At 50.6% G+C, this 20,414-nt stretch overlaps 1 protein-coding gene across 1 annotated transcript in view; it reads left to right on the forward strand.

The window, feature by feature from the left end:
* Nucleotides 1-52: 52 nt before the first annotated feature.
* RSPO4 (R-spondin 4) overlaps nucleotides 53-20,414 on the forward strand; it is a 33,887-nt gene continuing 13,525 nt past the window's right edge. Inside the window, exon 1 of the mRNA XM_032462021.1 lies at nucleotides 53-384. Within this exon, the coding sequence (XP_032317912.1) occupies nucleotides 306-384 (79 nt within the window). The 5' untranslated portion in view covers nucleotides 53-305. The remainder of the gene's footprint in view (nucleotides 385-20,414) is intronic.

Genomic DNA, 20,414 nt, shown 5'->3' on the forward strand with positions numbered 1-20,414 from the left:
CCCGGGTCCGGCAACCCCACCGCCCCCTACGGCGCCCCGGCCCCGAGGGGGTTAACGCGCCGCCCCCGCTGCGCCGGCTCCTCCCCGCCCGCCGCCTCCCCGCCCGGCCGACGCCCTCCCTCGACCCGGAGGCCGGCCCCTGGGCAGACGGCGGGTCCCTGGTGGCAGGACCGACCCCGCGTCCCCGCGGATGCTCCCGGCGCGCCCCGAGCAGCGCCTGCGCCCGCTGCGCCGCCGCCGGGTCGCCGCTGGGCCGTCGGGCCTTCGCGGGAGCCCCGTGCGCCGGCCTGGACCAGGCTGCCCAGATGCGGGCGCCACTCTGCCTGTTGCTGCTTGTCGCCCATGCCGCGGACATGCTCCCTCTGAACCGAAGGAAGAAGCAAGGTACGAGGAGCAGCCGGCAGGGAGGCCGGGCATGCTCAGCGGGATAGTCGGGGCTGACCCTTGGAGCATCTGCCCGTTTGCCCGCGAGCCCTGAGCTATTAACTCTTCCAGATAGTTGTCAATCCCACTTTACAGATGGGGAGACTGAGGCCCCACGGCACCCGTGGAGCAAGCTTGGACCAGGGAGGCTCTGCAAGGAGGGAAGTATCTGGCAGGGCTTTCTCATTGCCTCTATTCCCTATAGTAGAAGAAAGGTGACTTTTGCAGAGGCAAAAAGCCTTAGGTGACAGACTGGAGGGCACGGAGACTCAGGGACACAGTTTGCCTTCCAGAAACCATCCCAAGCATCCTTGCTGAGCCAGGAGGTGACAGAGAGAGCCCTGGGTTGGAAGTCTAAATGCCCCAGTCCCAGCCCCATTATAGACCCTGACACACCGAGTCACCTTCAAGAAGGCAGTAATTTTCGGTGAGTTCCCCTCTGGTGAGACCATGAGCTGCATGAGCTCAGAAAAACCTGAGACCTGAGTTTGAGTCCGTTTATTCTGGGATGACCTGGAAGATACCTAACCGCTCCATTGGCCTCAGTTTTCCCGTCTTGACCTCCTAGAACAATTAGGAGGATGAACCAAGGTTCAGACGATAAATGTACCCGGAGCATAAAGTCAGGGGTCCCTTGCACTGTCACCTGGGGGCCCTGTGCCACCACCCTTCCCTGCGGGAGTCAGATGGTCCTCAGGAGGTGAGTTTGAGGCTGTCCCGCAGAGCCAGGGCCTGTGCGACTGAGGAGGGTGAGCAGGTGAGTCTGCTACCTGAGCCGGCAGCCGTTCAGCCTCTGGGCTGCAGTCTGAGAATCAACCGCTGAATGTTTTCCATGCACGGAGGGAATCCCCACCACATCCTCATGACTGAGGGCCCATTCTCAAAGCCAGGTGCCAAGGCCCAGAGAGGTTAAGTAACTTTGCTAAGTTGTCCAGCAGGTGGGTGGAAGACCCCGTGTCTTCCTTCTCTCCGGCTCTGGTGTTAGGTCTGAGCAAGGCAACCTGGGGAAGAAAACACGAGTCTGCCCTCTGGGGGCTTCTAGTCCGTTTGAGTGAAAAATCGTAGAGTCAATACCTCCTGAGGTGAAACAGGAAACAGAGGGGCTATGGGAGAACTGGAGATGGGATTGGGTGGGACAAGGAGGGGGCTCCAAACCCAGGTGTGACTGGACCGAGGGATCCAAGCAGGGGAGGGGGGGTTGCTTCAGATGAACTGGGGAGGGGAGTTTGGGACCTCATGGGGACAGTGCTCTGTGAATGGCCCTCGTGTAGTGGTTAAGCGCATGGGCTCTGGAATCAGCCTGCCTGATTTCAAATCCCTGCTTCCCCAGTTACCAGCTGAGTGACCTTGGGGAAGTCACTTTGCCTCTCTGAGCTTCAGTTTACCCATCTAAGGATCTTTTAGAAGATCTCTAAGATCTTTCTCAGTTCTCAAAAAAGACATACATACATACAAACACACACACACACATACATACATACATACAAGCTGACTCTCCAGCAACTCCTCTTTAAAATAGGAATAGGAGTAATGATCTACAGTATCCAACTCACAGGGCAGGTGTGGATAAGACTGACTGAATTAGTGTGTATTTTAAGTGAGAAGCCAAGTACATTAGTCATTCTCCTTTCCTGCCCATTGTGTCCTTGGCTACTCAGAACTGCCCAGTGGAGCTGGGAGGGTTGCTTATTTTCTGGATGAGGAAACTGAGATTCAGAGAGGGAAACTGATTTGTCCAAGGTTGCACAGTGGGTTCATAGCAAAGCAGGCTCAAGACCAAGTCCATCCGTATTGGTCTTCCCTTCTCATAGCCTCCGTTTCCCTATCTGAAAAGCTGATTTAGAAGATCTTTAAGATGCTTCTCAGTTCTAGAAGACACATACACACAAAGAATAAAGAAAAAGAAAACTTCCGACCCCTCACACATCTCCAGTTGCTGGGGGAGGTGGTGGGGCATGGCTTCGCCTGACACTGCTGCCATTTGGTGAAGGGGCTATTGGCGGCTCGCCCCACGGTAGTTGATGTCTTGTATCTGGGATATATGCACGTCTAGCGCAGCATCTTCAGAGAGAGACTTGTGGCTCCATTTATGGGTCAGGTGCAATGGAGACAGCCTTGGATTTCAGCCCCACCCCCAACCCCTTTGGGCAAGTGGATTCCCCTCGCCTCCTGCCCACACCCTTGGTTTCCCTGTTGGCACTGGGGTGGAGACAGGAGGTAGCAAAAGCCTTCCCGTAGCATATTCTGCAAGGTGGTCATAGGAGTCCTGACCAAGTAGGTTTGGGAGATGCTGGCTTTAGCAGATTTCTTAACTGCGGGACTTATCAGAGCATTCATAGTGAAGAGGCTGGGGATAGAGTAGGACCTTCCCAAACCATTTACAGATTAGAGACCATTTTTCGTCAAACAGCTGCTTGGAAAATTTCACTCGAGATCTCTGAGAGTTTTACCACCTTTGACATTCTGGTCTAACTTTGGCAAGAGAATGTGCCCTAAAGGCACCAGGGTATTGGCAGTGTCTCTTTTTTTCTTTTTTCTTTCTTTTCTTTCCTTTCCTTTTCTTTTCTTTTCCCTTCCTTCCCCTCTTCCTCTCTTCCTTCCTCTTTTCCTTCCTTCCATCTTTCTCTCCTTCCATCCTTCCTTCCTCCCTCCCTCTCTCTCCCTCTCTCTGTTTCTCTTTTTCTCTCCCTTGTTCATTCAACAAGTGCTACAGGGCAGACACTGCTCCAGGCTCTGTTTTGGGAACTCTGGGGTGCTAAGGTGAACGGACCTGGGGCCCGCCCTGGAGGAGCTGCCAGTGTGGAGGGACGCCTTGGCCCTCTCCACCGCCCCCGACCCCCATGCCCCAGTCCTCGGCCTCAGCCTTCAGGCTGCTCTGCAAGGTCAGGAGGAACTCTTGCTGGGCCCAGCAGCCACTCCAGCAGCCACCCTGACTGAGCTGTCACCCTCAGGGCCTGGCTCCCGCAGACCTGTGCTTCCTCAAGCTCAAGCGTCACTGTTTTTTGATTAAACCTAATTTTTCTGTTTCTAAGACAAGAAAGACTGGAAGAAAAGGCTTGAGAAAGGTTCTTGGATCTCAAGTGTCTCTTACAAAACATGTTGATTAATTAAGTGTAAATGAATCAGAACCAGATGGAAACGTTTCTCTTGAAACAAGCTGGGGTATCCAGGCAATGGGATAGTTGGGCAGGATGAGGGGGCCCTGACCTGTACCCCTGCCTCAATACAGAGCTTCGTTTAGGCAGTGAGGAGAGGACAGGCTGGGACTGACTTTTCCCAGTGTCCACGGCCTGCTGGGGAGGGGGCTTAGTGGAGACCATTGTCCCCCTCTCACATGGTGCCTTTAGATCCTTCTAGACCTGAGGCAGCAAAGGGCAGAGGGAGGAGCACAGGAATTCAGGGCCCTCTCCTGCCCTACATGTGTGATTTGGGGCAGACCATGTACCTTCTCCAATTCATGGTTCCACATCTCTGAAATGGGGAACAGTGGAACCTACCACTTTGGCGTTTGAGAAGATACACCACAGTCCCAGAGGGAAGGGGTCTGAAGGCAAACAGTAGGTGCTTCATAAGGATTCAACCACTTCCCCTCCCATGTCACAGCAGAGCGGGATGCTCCCTGTGCTGGGGGAGGGGGAGTCTCATGTGGGTTGTATCTCACCTCTACCCTTCTCCCCTCTCTGGGCCTCTTTTTCTTTATCTATAAAAGGATGGTGGCAGTGCCCACTCCAGAGGCCTGTTAGGTGGAGTGAATAGAAGAATTCTCCGTAAACTACAAAGCCCTTTGTGGATGGTCAGGCAGACAGCACTGTCCCTTGTGCACAGGCAGAGGAGCTGAGATGCAGCAAGCAGGTGCCAGAGGCAGGGGCAGCAAAGGGGAGGACCCAGGTTTGTTGTCTCCAGGTCAGGGCTACGGCTGGGCACAGAACAAAGGTGGCCCACCTCCTTCTCCCATAGCTGGAGACCTCCCCACCCCTGCCCCGCCATCAGAGGAGATCCTTGAGGCCACTCATTTGGGGCCAGCCATGTGCTGGGAGCTCTGCATCTGGGTTATGAACTCTGACGTTGGCACTGCCTGTGTTACTACCATTTCCCAGACAAGGGGGCTGAGGCTTAGAAAGGCGCAGGGACCTGCTCAGGAGCTCCCAGCAGCTGAGCTGGGATATGGACCCAGAGTTTTGGAGGCTCCTAAGTCCTAGTCCTCTGATGCCTCCTCCTTGGAACCCTTGGCAAGTTGCTAGCAGGATTCTTTTCTATTTCTGTGGCAGGAGGGGAGAGGCTGGGGGCTCTGGCAGGAGGGGAGGCTCTGACCGGGTGGGAAGGGCCACGTGGCTGAGGGAGTGGAAGTCCTATTGCAGACAGGGCCAGCGTCCAGTTATAGAGGGCACTGGATGCAACTTGCCTGTCACCATCATCACAAGAAATATTGGTTGAGCCCCTTCTCTGGGCCAAGCCCTGGACTAGGCATTGACAAAGACTGCAGAGATGTGCTGTCAGGTGGTCCAGAATTCCCTTGAGATGCCAGGAATGGACTCATCAGAAAAAATGACATGGGTGGGACCCCGCCGCTCCTCTGCACAGTCTAGAGAGGCTGGTCGGTGGTGGGCAGAGGAATCTGAGACTCAAAGGTGGGACGTTGCTTGGCCCAGGTGTCCCAAAGACAAGGGGACCTTATTCATTCTTTCCGTCTATCAGTCCACTGTCTCTTCATCCATATTTCCACCCTTCCATCTAGTGAAAAAGACCAAAGCTCACATTGATTCAGAGTTTTTCAAATTGGGGTTTGCGAGCTGATGAGGGGAATAAACTAAGCAAGTGCAGCCAGCATTTCAAATGCTGAAATGGAGTAGAATGGAACAAAACAGAACAGTTTAGAGCAGAGTGAAATAGAGTGGGGTTGGCAAACTTCTTTGGTAAAGGACCAGATAGTTGATGTTTTAGGCCCTAAAACGTGGGCACATATGATCTGTCACACACTCTTCCTTGTTGTGGTGGTTGTTGTTTTACAAATCTTTAAAGATGTTAAACCATTCTTAGCTCACAGGCTGTACAAAAAGAGGTCGCAGCCCAAGTTTAGCCCATGGGCCATAGTTTACCAGCCTCCTTTTTAGAAAATATCAGAGTGCATTGCAAGTGTTAAGATTAATTATCATTTTTGAGAAATGGGTATCGGCTTCTATAGGAATATATGAGGGGGGCGCGTGTGCACACATGGTTGTGGGGATCTGTATGTGAATGAGTGTGTGTGTACTCTGTGTACTGGGAGTGTACGGATAGAAAACTGTAATTTTTATCATTGTCCAAAATGTGTGGAGGCCGCTTCATCAGCTTAGCCCGATGCAGTCCTCATGACAGCTCTAAGAGGTGGGTTCTGGGGGCTCCCGAATTGCAAATGGGGAGACGAAGGCCCAGGGGGTCACACAGCCATGAGCGTGTGAACCCACGGAGTCTGGCTCGGAGCTCCAAACATGACACCAAATTGCCTTAATAAGTAGCAACTGCCCTGGACACGTTTTGCAAACCCTTAGTTCTTATGCTTGTTTCTAATGGTCCTGAATTTGGCAGCCATGTCCTTCCCAAGGTGTGTGGACTTCAGTCCCTGGAAGTGGAATGATCTGTCGGGGCCCTAAATATCCTCCTGCGTCAGACACCCTTCAGCAGCTGGTCAGCAGCCGGTGAGCACCCGATGTTGCATGTCCCTTTCACATGGACCCTCCCCGAGCCCTGCCGGGTGGATACAGTTGCCCCTCTTCCTTTACAGAAGAGGCAAGCTGGTTCAGAGAGGGAAACTGGCCTGTCCAAGTTCACATAGCAAATGTTCCAGATTCCAGAACCACAGGAGCAAATCCTGCCTCTTATAGACCATGCCAGAAAATCCATCTAGTGCTGCCATTAACCATGCTCTCCTTTATACAGCACTTTACAGTTTGCAAAGCAGTTCAATTTTCATTTTCTCTTCTGGAGTTCTGGAAAAGGCTTATAGAATAACCGAATGTTAGGTCTGAAAAGGCCAGCTGAGACCTTTGAGACGACGCTTGTGAAAAAGGAGCCTCAAGCAAGGAAATACCTCACCCACAGCTGTGAGTGGAGGTGAGGATGCAGGAGAGACTGGGGGATGAGGGTGGCTCTGGCGAAGCAGAGGAAGGCAGCTTACTCTGGAGCCTGAAACCTGGTTTAAAGCGTCTCGGAGTCTCAGTTTCCCCTGTGTGATTGGGGAATACTCGGTCTGCTGTGCCTTACTCCCAGATGAGAGGATGCAACCAAGAGGGCTTGCACAGCTGAAAGGCTGTCTGCAGAGGTTTCATTATACCCAGAGCCCAACCCAGGGTCCAGGAGCCTCGTCAGGGCCTCTGGAGTTACGTGAATGCCACATCGGGTCTGTGGCTTGGCTGTGTGATTCTGTAAGAGGGACCTGGTGGAGACGTGGGCCGCACACAGAACTACCACGGCCTCAAGGCCAGTCCTTCCCTCCAAACCCCTGGCTGCGGATGCTGTCAGGACGCAGAACAGGCCCAGGCTCTGTGAACACCCAGGAGCACACGCCCCACATGTATATCCACACACACATATGTTCCTAAAAACAGACTTTTGTCTTTAAAAGTAATTTTCACTGGCATCAAAGGTTTAGAAAAATCTCTTTTTGATTTGGTTTTCTGATTCAGCATTTACTCTATGCCAGATGTCACCTGTATTATTTTATTTTATGTAACCATATTGGGCACTGTACATATAAACAGATTAAATTCTCCTAATAAACTAATGAGGTGGGTACTATTATTATCCCTATTTAACAGATGAGAAAACCAAGGCACAGAGAGGGGTTAAGTGACCTGCTCAAGGTCACATAGCCAAGGTTCAAATCCTGCCTGGTCCCAGAGCCCATGTTCCAGCTACTGAGCTCAGTAGCCTCACAGTCTTGTTTAATCCTCACAGCCACCAGTGAAGGGACTGTTACTATTCACATTTGTACAGAGGAGGAAACTGAATTCAGAAAGGGGAACTTTAGTTGATATAATCGCTATGGTTGTAGGTCAAAAACAGCCAAATATTAGCGATTTTGTACGTTTCAGTCCAATAGCTTGGCAAGTAAGTTTGACAAAGCCAGGATTTAAACCCAGACAATTGATTCCAAAGGTTGGGTGCAGAGCCACCCTGCTCTGCCTTCTCCCAGTTCATCCAGATGAATAAGCGCACAAGGTGATTTGAGCTTATTCTACAGAGGCCCTCCAAACTTGCCAAGGGCACACAGCCAGGACGGGGAGGGGTTGGGATGTGCCCTCAGGTCTCCATGGCCAGAGCCTCCTTTCTTAGCCCATGCAGCCATCAGCACCATCCGGAATGTACATGACCTCAACTCCACCTCTGGGGATTCCTCCAGGTCCCATGGGGCACGGTCTGGTTCCCATTGCATGAGTGAAGCTCACTCATCTTGGGCACTGCTTCCTCAGGCTGGGCCATCATCACCTGCCTGGGGATGATCTCTTGTAATGCTGCGTGATTCAGAGGGCCCCTGCTCTGTGGCTCGCAGTGGGGGAGTCCTCTGCGCCGTTGTGGGTGGGGGGTTCTGTTTCACCAGCTCTAAAGTCCCAAGCCTGTGGGACCCAGACCACATAGGGAGACCACTCCCTTTTGCCAGAAGTCTTCACTTTCCCTGCAGCCTGACAGCGGTGCCCACATCCGCAGGGGTGGAGACACGCGGAGAAGGAATGTCACAACTGCCCTTCTGGTGCCTGCTCTGGTGTTGGCAGGCGGGCATGGCTGTCTCTAGCAAGTCCCAGATGAGCAGTGGGAGGCCGGCAGACTGTCATGAAGGCCACGGCTCTGCCGCTCACCAGCTGGGTGACCTTGGGCAGATCACCTCTCCCCTCTGGGCCTCTGTTGGCTATTTTGCAAAATGGGGCGTGAAACACATCCCTAGCATGTAGTGAGTGCTCAATTAATGACGTCGAAGAGTGTCCAGTGCCAGGCAGGGGGTGTGGGCTTTGGGCTGTGACTGGCCTGGGCTTAGCTCCCAGCTCTACTACTGTCATGCTTGTTGAAAATATTTCATCCTGAATCGCAGTGTTGTCTGTCAGTACAATGGGGGTGACAATAGCATCTCCATCATAGGGTTGTCCTGAAGATCAAAATCATCCATGTAACCCACCTGGGAGACAGTGGGTGCTTAATAAATGGTGATGATGGTCATGCGTCATGGGAAGTTTGGCTCTTTCTAGTGTCCAGAAAGTTCCAGCCTGATGTCAGATCTGCCCTAGCCTCTGTTTGAAAGTCCCCGACAGCTCTAACTCTCCAAAACAAGGTTACTTTGAGAGTTCAGATTCAGAAGATAAGGAAGTCCTAAGTGCTGTGTGTATATGGTACAGTGACTCACCCTCTCTGAGCTTCTGGTCACTCCTTTAAGAAAGCAGCCCTCAGAAGACAGCAATGAGGACAGAAGGATGTGTGTGTGTGTGTGTGTGTGTGTTTGGTGCTGGCACATTATAAATGTATAAATGATGTGATGGCTATTTGTGGATGAGGCCATGGTGGGGCCTGACGTCCTGCCCTCTGCCCACAGCAGGCTGGAAAAACCCAGTCAGATGCTGCCTTTCAGACATGCTTTTCCTTCCTCCCCTTCTCTTGCCCCGCTTCTGGCAGGCATCTGAGTCAATCAGGCTTAATTCGTAGCACATTATTAGCATCAGTCGAGCCGATAATGCTCTTGTTTTGTATTATTTTGCTTTTCTTTTTTTTTTTTTATGGTTACAAATTGCCAATTTTTAATTTTCCTCTTAAAATTTATTTCACTTATTTAAACATTTTTGGTGTTTATTTTATTTAACATTTTAACTTTATTTTCAAAGTTTTAATAGAGTCTTTTTAATGTAGTTTATTTAAATTTACAAATATATTTTTATTTTACTCTTCCATTTTATTTTTCCAAGTTTTTTAAATCACTTAATATATTTCTAAGGTGCTGCTTTATTTTAAATTTCTGTTCATTTAAATTATTCTTATTCAATTGTCATTTTTTATTTTAAATCTTTTAATTTTTAGGTTTTTTGCTTTAAATTTTTTATTGTATTTTTATTTGCCCACATTTTTATTGGGTTTCCTGAATTTTTCTTAACAATTTATAGGACTTCCTTGCATAACTTACATGTTAATCCCCTGTTGATTTTTGACATGGAAGATATCTTTCTTCATTCTGGGGCCCAGCTGCTAACTTTGTATGTCTTTTGGAGAACAGAAATTGTTACTTATGATACTGTTCAAGTGGTCAAACCCTAGGAGGTTTTTTGGGAGAGGAAGTAGGTTCTTCTGCCTAATGGTCTAGGCTCTTTGATCTTACAAAAAATCTTCATAAGAAGGTCATGAGAATGGTGTAAACCCCAGATTCTCTATCCTTGTCAAGTGTTGGCAGTCCTGGTGCAGCTGCCCTCGGCACTTCCTGAGGACACTCCTGAAACTCTCAAATGCAGGTGATGCTTTGTCCGCTCTCATTCCTGGGTGTCCCCTGGCTCACTGCATTTCAGCCAGCACACAATCTGTTGAACACTTGCTGTCAGCTGGACCCTGACCTTGGGGGCCCCAGACTGACAGTGGTGGGCCCAACAGATGAGTAGGAGAGGTGTCAGCTAAAGACCCCTGCCCCCGGGGCCTGGGGAAGTTGCCCTCCGTCCTCCCTGAGGGCTGAGCATCCCCAGCCAACGGCTGGTATTCTCCCAGAGCTGCTTTGGCTGAATGGCTTCTGGTCATGGATCATCTTATTCTCTTGCATCAATAGCCCTCCCTCCAGCCCCCTCCTCCATTAAAACCTGGCACTCAGGACATTGTGGGGAATGCGGACTTTACTGAAGGTCTGGGGATGCTGCTGGGGCACCCTCCACAGTGCAGACAGTTTCAGACTTAAGACCACTGAGCTGTTCCCTTAGCCTCCTCTCTCTTGTCTGTCCCTGCAAACAGCTTGGGGCCCCTCTCTGGTGGGCCTTGGGCCCTGAGAGACATACGACTTTCTTGGCACGTCTCTGAGAGCCACAGGGGGTGAGTCAGCAGGGAGGGGCAAAGAGGCCCCCAGCAATGAGGAGCCTGGGCTCTGCTTTGCCTCTGGTTTTGACTCTTTGATGTGATTTCTTTGGTCAACCACTTCACCTCTCTGAGCCTCAGTTTTCTTATCCATGAAGAGGGGGTAAGTGTAGCCCAGCTTTACAAGGCTGTGATAGGTTTGCAATGATTTAACACAAGGACCCAGTAGCATAGGGTCCTGCAAACCACAGACACTCAGCCGGCATCAGCCTGGCTCTGCCCATCTGCAGACCTGGTCCCTCAGAGGCTCTGCCAGAGCTCACAGAGACCAGCATCTCTGGCTGTGGCTGCTCATCTTGGTTCCAGCTCTTAATTCTGGTTTTAACTGGGCAAGAAGGATTATGGTTCCCATTCAGGCAGATACAGAAACTGAGACTCACTAACAGTGGGTGTAGAATTTCCAGGTCCTACAAGCCTATGTCTCTTGGGCTGCCTGGGTTTCGGTGTGGTAGAGACAGTGCCCCAGGACCACAGAGGTTTCCAAGGAAGAGCCGCACCATGTACTGTGGTGCAATCTGTCTCCCCTTCTTCCATTCAGCTCCTCCCCATTGGCATACCATTTATTGAGCACCTACTATGTGCTAGGAGATTTGTGTGCATTACTCACAACCTTAGGAGAAGAGGAAAATAGGACCTAGATGGGTGAAGCCACTTTCCTGGGTTCCCTGAGCCCTCACAGAGTCTGAGTTGGATGCTTTTTCACGGTGCCAGGAATTGGTGAGCGAACCCAGGGCCAAGCATAAGGATAAGGTTGGCTCCCATTTGGTGAGTCCTTGGCATATGAGCCGAGCACATAGCCAAGTTCTCTGCAGGTTGTTACCTCCTTCATCCTCCAGGCAGCCCTTCGATAGCATCGTTCTTATTTTGCAGCTGAGATGCTGAGGCTCAGAGAAATGAAAGGGCCTTCCCAGGGTCAAGGTGGCAGAGATGGAATTCAACCCCCAGGGTGTGTGACCTGGGCTCCCACCTGCCCAGCACTGCTTCCCATCTCCCATTTCCTGGAGCTGGACAGTTGGCCTGGGAGCCTGACCTGGGCAGATGTCACCATAACTCCTCTTCTCACCTTCAAGAGCCACTTGGGAGCCACCTAGGCAGGACCTCGGGTTTCCCCCCAGCTGGGGGTGGGGGGTGGGTGTGCAGCAGGGGTAGGGAGCAACTGAACAGCAAGGCAGCTTAAATAAAACAGAGGGAACCTCAAACAAGGACCTTGTCCTGGTGCCTTTGAAAGTCAAGAAGTCATAGCAGGTCAAGGAGGCAAGACCTGAAATAATGATGGGGAGAAACGGGAGCTATTCAGGCATCTGTGGAGTTAGCTGTGGGGTAGACAGTTGTGGGACTGTTGGATTAGGTTCCGTTAGAACTGAGGACAGGTAGCTGAGATCTGCTAACACCAGCTACGTGCTGCACCACAGACTAGGTCACTTACCTTTTAATTCTCTTAATAACCCACGAGCAAGGCTTATCTGTTTGCTGCTCACAGCCAGCAGCCTGGTCCAGATCAGTGGGATGACCACCTGAGCTCCTAGCTCCCACTCCTGCCCCCTGACATCCATTCTGCTCAGCCCCAGAGGACGCGTTCAGGATGGCAGGCACTCCTTAGCCCGCACACCACAGTGCCTTCCCATCTTGCTTCCGGGAAAACCGAGCGCCATCCAGACTCCTTAAGAGCCACCACCTAGGTCAGGGCTGGTCGGCCTTTCTGACCAGTCACTGTGCTCTGGCCTCACTGTTCTCTTCCGTGCTAAGTTCTTTCTAGCCTCTGGGCCTTTGCACCTGCTAGTCTCTCTGCCAAGAAAGCTTTTCTTGTGTGTCTCAGAGAGTCATGTCTAGCAGCCCAGGCCCTGCTCTCCTCTCATTACTCTCTTTACTTTGATTCACTCACTGTTACTATCTCAAATGATCTCTCTCTCCTTTAGGATGCAAACTCCATGAGGGAAAGGGCCATCATGTCCACTGATGTATCCCCAGTGCCTAGGACAGTTCTTGGCACACAGTAGGCCCTTGATACGTATTTGTGGAAGGAACAAGCTTTCCAGGGAGTGGGTGATGGCCTCCATATCACGTACGAGCAAACCGAGGTTAAGTAAGTGTCCCAGGGAGTGAAGTGTGAAGCTGGGATTTGAGGGCGGATTTTGTCTGATCCCAAGCCTTGGGTTCCCACCTCTACTCTCTACGCCTCACTGCTGAGCAGGACTGATTGGGAGCCTCTGGTGGGGAAGAGGCGACCACAGGAGATGTGTCCCCTGGAACAGCAAGGCCCCAGACATCCTCAGCCCCAGAGCAGGTGCAGCAGTGGGTACAGTAGGCCTGGCCTCTCCAGTCAGGGGCCCAGGACCAGGCTGCACACAAGGCCAGGTAGGGAGGGCCAGCTGCCCGGAGAGAAAAAGCCAAAGGCACCATCCAGAGATCAGGAGTCCAGCCCTGTCTTCCTGTGACCCACTGTGTGGCTCTGAACAAGTGTCTGGCCCTCTCTGAGCCTCAGGACACCATCTGTAAAATACTACTACTACTCCCATGCTATAGAGTTCAAACTTTAACAGACACTGCCCAAATCCCTTCTTTAAAGTGAGCACTGAATTGTGTCAGTTTTTCAGTTTACCTATCTGGGAGGTCACAGGTAATATTTCATTCTCATTCTAAACATCACTTTGAAAATTATTAGTGCAATGGACTAGCTCTTCATGAGCTTACTGGCCTATGTGTCTTTCTTCTTTGAACTACTTGTAGTATTTTTGCCCATGTTCCCACATTGGATTGTTCCTGGTTTTCTTTTTCTTGATTTCTAGGAGCTCTTTGTATATGAAGGATGGTCATCCTTGGCCTACTTTGTGTGTAACAGGCTTAATGATCAGACTGAACCTGTAACAGAGGGTCATAAACATGCCATTTGCTCTTTTTCTCACTCTCTCTCTATAATTCTATCACTGAAAACCAATCCTTAATAACTTGGGGCTAATCTCAGAGCTTTCTGGTATTAAAAAGCCCAGTCCAGTGGTTAATTTGAAAAACACAGATCTAGTTCAAAGCTCTGTCCTTCCCCATCACTGACTTGCCTCTTGACCCCACTGATCTGCCCTGGTGGAGAGATATGTCATGTTCCTGCCCTGCCTCCCTGTCTTGTGTGTCATGGAGCAGAAGAGAGATGGGGACAGGGACAGCTGTCTCTCACTTCTCTGGTGCTACTGTAGCCTTACAAGTCCCAGCACTGGGAAAACCCTGGGCCCCATCACCAGTGAGCAGTAAGGAAGGGATTGGGTCTAAACATTCCTGTGCCTCCCTCCATGCCCTCCGTGTGTGGTAGGTGCCCTAACTGTGGCACAGATGTGATTTACTGGGGGAGGAGTGTGGGCCCCACCTCTTCTGATCTTCCTAGCTCCCTCACTACCCCCTGGTCCCACCCACAGGCTCTTGCTCCTTTGGGTTGGGAATCTGCAGCTTGGATTCGGCTCAACAGCCTCTGTCAGCATCCACTCATTCCAGACAGAGAATTGGCCAAGTGGTGGCAGTGCCGGCTCCAGAGGGACTGACCCCACCCCTTCTGCATCTTTCATTCATTCTCCCCTCTCCTTCAGTAAACGTGGGAGGGATCAGCAAGTGTGTGTTCAATCAGGGGATGAAATGTCCATTTCCACGTATTTCAGTTTCCCTCCAAACTATGAGTGATTCTCTTGCTGCCCCTCTGGGTTTAGGGAATTGGAGAAGTGCCCTGCCCTGCCCCAGCCCCTGCTGGACACTCCTTCTTGGATCCTCTTCAAACATTGGTTTACACCAGCTGGGGAGGCCGTAGAGGGGAAGAGGATGGAGGGTGCAAAGATAGTTGACCTCCCCCTTGCTAAGTTCTGAAGGCGATGTCTGGCTCCAATTCTATACTCATGAGGCAGCTCTCTTTATTTTTCCCTCTTTATTTTTTAAAAATTGATGTGTAATTGTTTTACAATGTTAGTTTCAGGTGTACAGCAAAGCGATTCAGTTATACATATGCATACATATTTTTCTCAGATTCTTCTCCATTACAGCTTATTACAAGAAATTGAATATATTTCCCTGTGCTATACAGTAGGTCCTTATTTATCTATTTTTTATATAATATTGTGTCTCTAGGCAGCTCTCTTTAGAAAACGGTGGCAGGGGAAGGGAAGGATTCCAACTTTGTTTCCACCCTTAGTCACAAGTTTTGGAGCAACATGGTAAATCTCATTTGTTCATTCAAGCAGTAACCATTTACCGAGCACCTGATGTACCCCGACACTGTGTGTGGCACTGGGAGGCCTGGGTGAACAAGACTAGGTGCGAAATTTATCTTCCCGATAGTCTAGTATCATTTTGTGCATCTGTTGAAAATGTTTCCGCAGGTCTGTGGTTTGTCTTTTCACTTTATCGAATAAAGAAAATAAAAGCAAAGGAGAGTTTTTGTTTCTTGTTTTCACCCATAAGTTCCTGGAGTCTAGACAAGGACCTGGTACATTGCAGGCATTCAAGAAACACCTGCTGAAAAAGTGTTAAAAAAAAAAAAAAAAGGAAAGAAATACCTGTTGGATGAATGGATGGATGAATGGATGGATGGCTAATGGGCCCTTAGAAACACTGAGTTTAACTTTCCATTTGACAGTTGGAGAAACTGAGATCCAGAGACAGGGAGGTGCTTGCTGGAGGACCCAGAGAACTGGGATGAGTCCACATCTGGGGCTGTCTTCCATCTACAAGGCTTTGAGAGGGGGAGGGATCCTGTGGGGAGAAATAGGATCCCTAAAGATGCTCACCCCATGTCTGGAGGCCCAAACTGGATTCTGAACTCTCTGTCACCCCTCAGAACCTCCAGTTCCCCGGGGTGCTCGCTGAGTGGGGCTAGGCTGTCCCTGGAACATGGATGGGGTCCGATGTGGCAGCCCAGCCCCCTTCCCTGAAGCTCGCTGGCAGTGGAGCGGCAGGTTTTCTCTGCACTGGGAGCTGATGGTATATCCAGAGCTTCTTTAGGGCTTAATTTTATGAGGTGATGAGGGTGTTTATATGGGACATATTCTGGGGGCAAGGTTCTCCCTAGTACTTAATAATAACTACCAATTACTAAGACTGCCTTGCTTCAAATCCCAGCTTGCCACTCACCAGCTGTGTCATCCTGGGCCACTTACTTACTTTCTCTGTACCTTAAATTCTTTGTCTGTAAGAGGAGATAATAACTTCATAGGGTTGTTGCAACAGAGTCTGGCCTTGTAAGAGCCCCGCACTGCTCACAGCCACCCCACTGCTGTGTACCTACCATCTGCCAAGCCCCGTTCTAAGCATGTCACACACACCAACTTACAGAACCATCATAGCAATGGATGAGGACAATTACTATGCCCATTTTACTGATGGGGAAACTAAGGCTTAGGTTGGGATTGGACCCAGGCTGTCTGCCTGCAGAGATGGCTTAAATGCTCCACAATGCTACATTGCCTCTTCTACTGCCATTAGCGCTGTGGGGCTTTGGGGCTTCAAGGTCCTTAGAGATTATCCACACCCTTAGGGGCTGCCCCTAGAAGTGGGTGAAGGGAGCCAAGAGAACTGGCTTGAGAGCCTCCCCCTCGCCCCATGCAGGCCTCGGCCAAAGCAGCTCAGCTCTCATCTGCCCAAGTTTGTCTCCCAGATCCCATCCCATCTTGGGAAAAAGGAAGCTTCCTTGGCTGGAAAAAGTTTGAAAGCCCTTTATCAAGACCAATCCCTTATTTTTCTGCTGGGGAAACTGAGGCAGGGGGTGATGAGGTACATTGCCAAGGGTCACACAGTGAGTCCAGGTCTCAGCCAAGACAGGAAGCACGGCCCTTGTTCCCAGCCCTGAGCTCTGTCCATCTTGGGGTTCAACATGGCGGGGTGAAGAGAGTCATGGGTGGAGCAAACTGCGAGACCTGATCCCTCTCGCAGTTGCAAGCATCTTAGGAATCATGGGCTCTCAGTTCTCTTAGGAAGTTCCCCCACCTTCCCTGGAATTCTGGCACTCGTCCTCCTCCAGGGATTGTGGGAGCCTCCCGATCTGGACCAGTAGGCATCGTCCTCGTACCCCCCCAGCCCCCACAAGTGGCATTGGGTCTCCAAATGGGCTAGAAGTGTCCCACCAGTTCCTAAATGCTGCAACATCCTCCCACTCAGCCAAAGCTGAAGCCTTTACCACCTCCCAGAAAGCCACGAGAGGCGTCAACAGCCATAATGAGCCCAGGAACCAGCAACTCCCCAGGGAGGGAAAGGGAATTAGCAGCTAGTGTTTCCTGCCCCCAGTATTGCCAGGTGCTTTATACACAGCTCTTGGGGTGCTTTATAGCACTCAAGGCAGGCTCAGAGAGGATCAGAGAGGCAAGACACCTGCCTGAGGCCACACAGCCAGATCGCTCCACTATGGGCAGAGCCAGAACCTGCCTGAGTCCACTCCCCCACCCACAGGTTCTCACTGAGCACTTACTGTATACCGGATACTGATGCTTCTGATGTGAACAGCCAGAAACACCTACTTCAGGGAGATTCCATTTTTGTGTGTGGCGGGAGGTGGGGGGTACGAAATGAGACCTCTTGAGACCTCAAACAAACATGTCACATATCAGCGGGGGATAAATGCCGAAGAACAAAGCTGGGTGAGACAGGGATGCGGGGATGGGTGCTACTGCAGGCAAGGTGGTCAGGGAGGTCTCCCAGGGAAGGGGACAGACATTCCAGCAGAGACCTGAGGAGGGTGAGCCCTGGTAATGCACATGGGAAGGGCATTCCAGGCAAAGGGAAGAGCAAGTGCAAAGGTCCTGAGGTGGGAGTGGTCTTGCCTTGTTTGAGGAACAGCAAGGATGAGGCCAGTGTGGCTGGAGCAGGGAGAGTAACAATGGGCAGAGAGGGGGAAGGTGCTGGGTGTTGGTGCAGACCAATTTCTGACAGACTGCATGTGGGACAGGAAGGAAAGAGAGGGGCAGGGTGACTCCAAGGATTTTAACTGTAAGTGGAGTAGCCATTGACTCAAATGGACAAGTGAGGCAGGTTTGGCGGGGATGAGGGGGCAAAGGATAAAAGTTTCCATTTGGGATGTGTATTATTATTATTATTATTATTATTATTATTATTATTATTATTATTATTATTATTATTATTATTATTATTATTGTATACTGAAGGTCTTGCTCATTAACCCCTTGGTTTCCTGTATGACACCTCAGCCAGGATTTGCTGTCTGCTCCCCACCCAAGCTCCCTTCCTGCCACCAACTCATATACCGTCATGTACTCACTTCTCTTAAAAACCTTTCCTCCTCCTCCGCAAGCTAGTCCTGCTCCTGTCCCTACATCTGCCTCTCCAGAAACCACCCCTGATGACTACAGTCTCTGAGCCCAGCCCCTGACTGCTGGAGCCTTCACTTGGCTCTGAGCTCTGCTGGGCAGACGTCATCAGCTTTCTTTGCTATGTGTGGGTTTCGTCCTCCCAACCAGACTGCAGGCTCCCTGAGAACAGTTTTTGATAACTTTTATTAAGCCATTATTCATTCATTCATTTAAGAAACAGTTAGTGGGCACCTACGATATGTAAGGCTGGGGAAATTCGAAGAGCAAGCCCAGCTGGGCCCCAGCCCTTAAGGGAGCACCTCTGGGAGCCTCCCATGCATCTGCCATGAATCAAGTAATAAAATCAAGCTCCAAAGAGCTGTGCTAAGCACTTTGCATGGATGCGTTCTCAGGTGCCTGGGAGGTGGCTGTCCCATTGTCCCCATTTTTCAAAAGAGGAGACAGGTTCAAAGGAGTGAAGGCACTTGCCTAAGATCACCCAGCCAGAAAATGGTGGCTTGTCATTGTGCAAATTTGAGATCATCTCAAGTTCCCCCCCTTTTCTGGGTCTCCAAACCAGGAGTCATCTCCAGGACCCATCCCTTGCTGGGGATGGTGCAATCTGCCCCCTGAAGCAGGAATGTGCCCAGGGGTCCTCTGAGCCAGCCTGCAGTGGCAGTGACTGTCTCCCAGATGTGGCGGTCTGAGCAGGCAGGCGGGAGCCCAGATGTTGTTTATTTCGTCTGGTCATCAGTGACATGCATCCTCCATGGCCAGCAGGGATCGGAGACAGCACTGCCCATCAGTCTCTGTGTGGGGCCCCCCTACATGGTTTTGGATCCTTCTTGAGGACAGAGCAGGGCCCAGGGCAGGGCCTGACCCTCCTTAGGTTGCCCTGCCTTGGGGCAATGGTCAATGGTTTCTTTTTCTCCTTCCGCATCCTTTTCACTCGCAGGGAGTGCTTCAGGACAGCTGTGTTAAATCCTTTAGTCCACCATGACACACGATGTTCTCATGCAAGGCACACCCCAATTATGAAGAAACTCTACCCCAAAAATGTTGACCTCAAATTAAGAGTTCTGTGCTGATTGCCAAAGCAAATCCAAGATCGCAAACACCAGTGGAGGCATGGCAGGTGGTGATTGTAAGATTACCGAGACCCTTGTAAGTATCAGGCCTGCTCAGGTTCACAAGGTTCAGTAAGGTTGGCCAGTATGATTCCTATTTTACAGATGGGAAAACTGAAGCACAGAGAGGTTAAGACACTAGTTCAAGGTCACATGGGCAAGGATAAGGGGCAGAGCTGGGATTTGAACCCAAGCAGTCTAACTCTTAACCCTACTCCACTTGTAAAGTGAGAACCTGTTAGCAATGCAAATTCTCAGGCCCTGCCCAGACATACTGAATCAGCCACTCTGGGAGAAGGCCCAGCCATGTGTTTTACCAAGCCCTCCAGGTAAATTTGATGCTTGCTCAAATTTGGGAACCCCTGCTCTACATTGCCTTCTAATGTGAGTAAGGGATTGGGTATAAGATAAACAGCAGCCTGAGCCTAAGAATCCATGGCAGCTGACCTTTGGCCTCAGTGTCAGGGATAATAATAGGGAGGGGTGGGGACTGTGGCAAACGGGAGATCACAGGCCCCACCTGTGGAACTCCAACCAGTCATTGCCCTGCGGGAATGTGTCGATGTCGCGATATCATGTACACATACACACCATATGCGGAGAGAGCTGATGGCTACTCTGTCTATTGATTCTTGTAAAAGGGTTTATATAGGACAAGCATGATGCCTCACATACCATCTAAGTTATAATAGTATTAATAATCTTAAGCCATTTAGGTTCCCAGGCTCCAGGTTCCCAGGCTCCTGCAGTAAGCACAGGATGTTACATGATCAAGGACAGATTGTTTTAAAGTTCATCACAAAACTTCATTAAGTAGGCCATCTCTTATCCAGCCGGCTGTGCTGTCTTAGGTTGTCCTCCTCTGAGGATCTTACCCGTCACTGGCTATCTAGCCGTCCATACTGGATACATTAAATAGGCCATCTCTTATCCAGCTGGCTACGTGACGTTTCTCACAGCCTGTTTATCAGTTCAGCCCATGGCTTATTCTCTAGAGCCTTCAGGCGGGGGCCTACAGAATGCAGGCCCAGCAGTGACAGGTATTTGCACCTTCTCCAGAGAAGCCCAAATTCCAGCTTCTTATGTGAAGTCTGATTTTTTTTATGTTGGTAGATTAGTTTTTTGGGTGTGTGTGTGTGTGTGTGTGTGTGTGTGTGTGTGTGTGTGTAGCTGGAGTTCTTGGCTTGGGCACTGAGGATTTTTCAGTGACAGACTCACTGCAGGCTACTGAAAATATAAGCCTTTCTGGGGAAAACTGGTCATTTTCGGGATCCCAGATGTCACCCTATGCCTTTGACCCTCTCGAGGAAAGCTCTGCGGAATGAAAGCGGGTGGGAGGCACGGTCATGCAGAGGTGATCCCTGAATCCACTCCAGATCCCTAAATGGAAAAATATAGCGATCACTGGCAAACACTGAGCCCTTGACTCCTACAGCAAGAAGGTGCTTGGGGTCATTCTCAGGATGAGGGCCACCCTGAGGTTGAGAGTCCTCATTTCAAAGAGCACAGGTCATTCTCTAATCCCAAC

This window comes from Camelus ferus, chromosome 19, assembly GCF_009834535.1.
Source record: "Camelus ferus isolate YT-003-E chromosome 19, BCGSAC_Cfer_1.0, whole genome shotgun sequence".
Taxonomy (NCBI): Eukaryota; Metazoa; Chordata; class Mammalia; order Artiodactyla; family Camelidae; genus Camelus; species Camelus ferus.